This window comes from Phaethon lepturus, unplaced genomic scaffold (assembly GCF_000687285.1).
Source record: "Phaethon lepturus isolate BGI_N335 unplaced genomic scaffold, ASM68728v1 scaffold31851, whole genome shotgun sequence".
Lineage (NCBI taxonomy): Eukaryota > Metazoa > Chordata > Aves > Phaethontiformes > Phaethontidae > Phaethon > Phaethon lepturus.
Window position 1 is genome coordinate 2,846 of NW_010516071.1, and position 5,123 is coordinate 7,968.

Consider the following 5,123-nt stretch of genomic DNA (forward strand, 5'->3'; position numbering starts at 1 on the left):
TCCTTTGGAGGATCTCGGTGCCGGGACAATCCTTTGGCCCCATGTCTGAGGTGTCAGGGTCCCTCCACCCACAGCAACCCCCAGACAGGGTTGCCACAGAAAAAGTGAGGAAAGCACATGGCAGTGCCTGGGTTTCAGAGACCCTCCTGCCCTCACCCACTGTAGGGGTACGAGGGTACTTCCTCCTACCTGAGGGTGCTGAGGGTCTCGTCGTAGTTGATGTCGGCAGGACTGAGAGCAGCCACCATGGCCGTCCTGGAGTTGCCCCCTGCCCAGAGAGATACACCCATGTCAGAGAGACACTGGTCCCCGCCCCAGCCATCACCCTCCGCTCCGCAGCCATGCCCGCCACCAAGCCCGTACTTCCCACCCACGTCCTCACCCAGGTTCTCCCGCAGCAGCCAGGTCAGCACCGAGTCCCGGTAGGGGATGAAGTCTGTCTTCTTCTTCTTTTTGTTCTGGGGGATGGAGAGCAGAGGGAAGGGCTGTCAGGCTGCCTGCTCTCTTCAAAGGGAAGGTGACAGCCAGTCCCCAGCCATGGGGACTCAGAGGAGGATGGCTCTGCCTGGCCTCTGTGACCTTGGGCAGCTCTGCTCAGCTCCACAGGTCCTCCCTGTGAAATGCCCTGCCTGGGCCAGTGCGGGTCTTTAACACTGGGTACCGCAAGCCACAGGGTGAGAAGGGTGAGGAGGATGCTGAGGACTCTGCCAAGCCCACAGAAGTGTGGCTTGGGTCCGGGCAGAGCCTGACCCCCAAACCACCGCCCTGCAACCCACTCCCACCCAACTGCAGTAAAAATCAACCCTCCCTTCCCCAGTCTGGCCAGGGCACCCACCTTGTTCGGTCCCGAATCCTGCAAAGAAAGGGGGAGACACTGTTTAAGTGAGCTGTGCCCCTCCTCAGCACCCACCACAGCTCCTCATCCCCCAAGCACAGAGTGGTGGGCACAGGTCCCCAGGGAGACGGCAGCCTCACCAGCCCAGCTCATCCCAGCCCCGGGGACAGCTTGGGATGTATCCGCCCATCCCTCGGAGCCAGGATGCTCCATCCCTCAGAGCTGAGCCCATCCCTGCTGAGCTAAGCCCGCTCCCCTGCGGTGCCGCTGCTCATCTGCACTCCAGCTACCTTACCATTTCGGCCAGGGCAGAGATGACTTTCCCCAGCGTGGTCAAGGACTTGTTGATGTTTGCTCCTTCCTGGTGGAGAGAGGAAAAGCCCCGATGCTCAGGCCCCATTTCAGAGCAGCGCTAAAGCCCAGCGCACCACGAGGGTGGGGAAGCTCCAGTACGGGGTAGGCAAAGGGCAGCTGGTCGTACTGGGTAACCAGCACCTCCCCGCTGGGACTCATGGACCCCAGTGGAATTGGCACTGGGCAGCTTTCAAACAAAACCCCAACAAGGATTTTGGCAGCATAGTGGGCAAAGAACCAGGCAAGGAAAGGAGATGTCACAGCTAGGAAGGAGGGGGCAGGACACGGCGTCCATGCCAGCAGAAGGGGACTTTGTGCGAGCTCTCACCTTTAGTCTTGTGCCCTTCGCGCCAGTGGAGTCAGCTCGCTCGCTCCCTGCCAGGTCCACCAAGCTGATTTTGCTGACCTGCAGGCAGAGACGAGGCTGTCAGCCCCGGCAGGCACAGCAAACCGGGCCCCGGCACAGAGCGGAGGATGGAGCAAAAACCTCTTGCAAGGCGACACTGAAGGCAGAGGTGGACTCTGCGAGGTCATCCTCGCTGGGATTTGGCCAGGAGCAGGGCTAATATCCTTGCAGGCAGGGCTGGAGGGCACCAGCTGCCAAATATCCTGTCTAGGCGCCAGTCCCTTGAGGGATCATGAGCCCAGCGTGTGCCTGGGACTTATCTCCATCCTGTTTCAACCCTCCATCAGGCCACACCATCTTGTCCCAAGTGCTGTCGAGAGCACACAAAGCCCTTTCCAGGTCCATACAGGTTCTCCTGAGTCCCCCAGGCCCCGCTCTCACCTTCTCAGTGGTGATGTCTGTCTCAGCGTCGTGACGCTTCTGTGTGAAGATGATGTTGAACACGGCATGGGAGCGGCTGCTGGTCTCATTCATGTTGGTGGCAGCCACCGTGCTGTGGGGAGAGGAGGACAGGGAGGTATGACACTCTGCAGGGGACACTGCAGTGGCTGGCAACGGGGCCAGGGCTCATTTCAGGACAGGGTAATGATGGGAAGGTAAGTCTGGAGGCCGGGAGAGGACTCTGGGAGGAGACATGCAAAAGTCCAGGCTTTCTCCTGCTGGCTTCAGAGTGTTTTGAGAGCATGAAGGACGTACGGTGCAAATAAGTGGGGGGGGTACCCAATGCTCAGATGGGAGGGGACTTCCACCTCCAGAGCAGCCTGACCCAGCAAAGCCAGGCAGTCAAGCAGGAACTTCTGCAGTGTCTACAAGCTCTCCAAATGCTGGGCATCTCCTGCTTCCCCAACTCACCGAGCCTTGTTCCCAGAGTCCATGAGGTCCTGGATGTCATTGTAGGAGGTCACGGCCAGCTTGGAAAGGTCCTCAACGTATGGGCCCATAAGGGGATGCTCCCTCACCCGCAGGTTCCCCTTGTTCTTGGGGTTCAGGAGGTCCCTCACACGCTCACAGTATATCTCCATGTAGCTCACCTACAGCAGAGGGCATGGGCAGGGCTAGCAGCCGGCAGGACGTGGACACTCAGCACGCGGGCAGAATAAGGTGCTGCCCACCCCCCCCACGCACACAGGGACAGGAGCCCCCAGAAGGGGGTCTGCACACTGGCATGGCTTCAGAGCTAGGTGGGAGGCTGGACCCAGACTAGGCAGGCAATGGGGTGCCTACCTCCACAGAGTAGGACATGTTGTCGTTCGTTGTGTCGTTGATGCGGGAGAAGAGGTCCTCGCACAGCTGCGGAGAGAAGAGCCAGGCTGCTCAGCCCCCTGCTCCGGCAGGGGATGCTCCTACTCAGGGTGCCACAGGGATTTCTACCTTCTCACCCCAAAAACCTGAGCCCCTGAGTGCTGCGTCAGCTCCTGAGGCGCTGAGAGAACCCCCCGTGCTGATATGGGGGGGTCAGCACCCCTGAGCCCCCCGGCACCCTGCTGGGCCAGCGGACGGCAGCTCTCGGCAAGCACAGCTGGCAGCAGCTCGGTGCTTGGACTACCACTGCTCGCAAACACCAGCCTCATGCAGCCGGACTATAATTCATCTGGTCTCCGAGGGTCAGCGTGACCCTCCTTGTCCCCCCACCCTCTGGCTCTGCTCCCCTCTTCCCTCCCCACTCTGCTTTTCCTTTGGGCATCCCGCTGGGGCCAGGGGAACGGGCAGGCGGTACCTGCGGGATGATGCCTTGCTGGTCCTTCTCCTGTTTGCCCATCATGGTGTAGGATTTTCCGGCACCCGTCTGCCCGTAGGCGAAGATGCAGACATTGTACCCTTCGAAGGCGTGTTGCAACATCTCCTCGCCAATGTCCCGGTACACTTGCTTCTGAGATGCATAGTTGATGTCTGCGGGCTACAGAGAGGAGGGGGACAAGGAGAATTTGGCAAGGAGGTCCTCCTGCCTCTCCCCAGCCCAGCGCGCCAGGTGGGCTCATGCCTGCCGCCACTTACCGTGGTGTGGGACCAGTAGGAATAGTCAAAGCTGAAGCTTTTTGGTGTTTCTTTGGGCTGCTTTGGGTTCAGGATAGCTAGGGGCAAACAGATGGGAACATGAGGCCACCCGGCCGCCCATGGTACCCCCGCCACCCACGTCCTGCTCATGAGGGGAGAAGGGTGATGGGGTTCAGTCCAAAACAGTCCTGGAAAGCGGGACCGGGACCCTCCAGCTCCATAGATGCATCCAGAGCCCCCAGATCCCAACAGTCCCAGCAGAGGGGGTGGGTGCCACAGCCAGCAGAGCCTGCACCAGCCGAGGCAGCGGGGCAGCGCCTTGCCCAATCATCCTGCTGGGCACGGAGTGCGGGAAATGGCTCCTTCCTGCTTTGGCACCTGCCCATGGGAGCCTGGCACCGGGACGGGAGGGTCACAGCCTTCCTTCACCCCACAGCTGCAGGGGCCATGCCCAAAGCCGCATGCGTCGGTGCTGTGGGGTGGGAGCAGCCGCAGCCCCTCGGGGCTCCCCCAGGCCCCCTCTGGCTCCAGCCTCTCCTCCCCTGCGCTTTCTTTTGGGTCCCCAGACCCAGCAGGGTGATTAACGCCTCGTGTTACACCGCCAGCGGAAACAAGAGCCTGCTTTTTCCCATCCCCTGCTGAAAAGGACGTTGCCATGGAAATTGGAAACTGCATCACTTCTTCTCCTCACGCACCACTTTTTTTTTCCCCTCATAGTGCGTTTACGGTGGTTTTTTTTTCTGAAACAACAGATGCATCAGAAGAAACCCAAACCAGCAGGGTAATCATGAGATCCAGCCATCAGACATGTTAGGCGACATTGAAATGACCTTGCGGGCTGGTGCAGCACAGCTCCCGTGCCCACAGCACACAGCTGCTCCCTGCCACTGCTGGGGACAAGGAGGCCATACAGCACCAAGGTCGATGGAGCTCCCTCCATCACAGGCCCAACCTGCCCTGCCCCGGGGCCAGCGCTCAGCCAGGGCTCACACCTGCTTGGGATTCAAGCTGGGACCTTCCCAAGCAGCCCCAGGCATGGCACAGCTGCTCCCTGTGGGGTCGGATGCGCCGGTGCATGGCATTATGGATAGGATGCTTCCTGAATTCCTCCTCCATTGTCATGACAGGTTCTCCCCCAGGAGGCATCCACCACTTCTGGCCTGAGACCTGCCCATCCCTGCCGGCAAAGGCAGCAAGGCAGGCAGGTGGAAGGTGGGAAGCAGCGTCAGGATCCAGCCCCAACCGTGAAACCGCAGTGTGGTGCTGCTCGGATGCCCCAGCTCCAGCACCAAAAAGGGGCTGGGCCCTGGCTCCCTGCCCACTGGAGACACCGTGACTCAGATGCTCTGGATGCCTCCTGCATCCCGGGCAGACTAATTACCAAAGCCAGAGCTGCTCTCTCAGGAGAAAGGACTGGGAAGTGACATCTCCATAGCAACCGCCCATCCCACAGCTGCAAACAGGGATTTGGAGGTCCCCACTGAGATTCAGGGACCAGGCCCTTCTGGGCAGCGTGGGCAGCCACAGGGGCTG

General features: G+C 60.5%; 1 protein-coding gene across 1 annotated transcript in view; it reads right to left on the reverse strand.

The window, feature by feature from the left end:
• LOC104627632 (kinesin-like protein KIF1A) overlaps positions 1–3,667 on the reverse strand; it is a gene marked incomplete at both ends in the record, with an annotated part of 6,476 nt that extends 2,809 nt beyond the window's left edge. The window contains 10 exons of the mRNA XM_010295960.1: positions 190–268; positions 383–458; positions 836–853; positions 1,131–1,196; positions 1,518–1,595; positions 1,977–2,088; positions 2,448–2,626; positions 2,820–2,885; positions 3,313–3,492; positions 3,591–3,667. Coding sequence (XP_010294262.1) covers positions 190–268; positions 383–458; positions 836–853; positions 1,131–1,196; positions 1,518–1,595; positions 1,977–2,088; positions 2,448–2,626; positions 2,820–2,885; positions 3,313–3,492; positions 3,591–3,667 — 931 coding nt within the window. The remainder of the gene's footprint in view (positions 1–189; positions 269–382; positions 459–835; positions 854–1,130; positions 1,197–1,517; positions 1,596–1,976; positions 2,089–2,447; positions 2,627–2,819; positions 2,886–3,312; positions 3,493–3,590) is intronic.
• Positions 3,668–5,123: the final 1,456 nt, after the last annotated feature.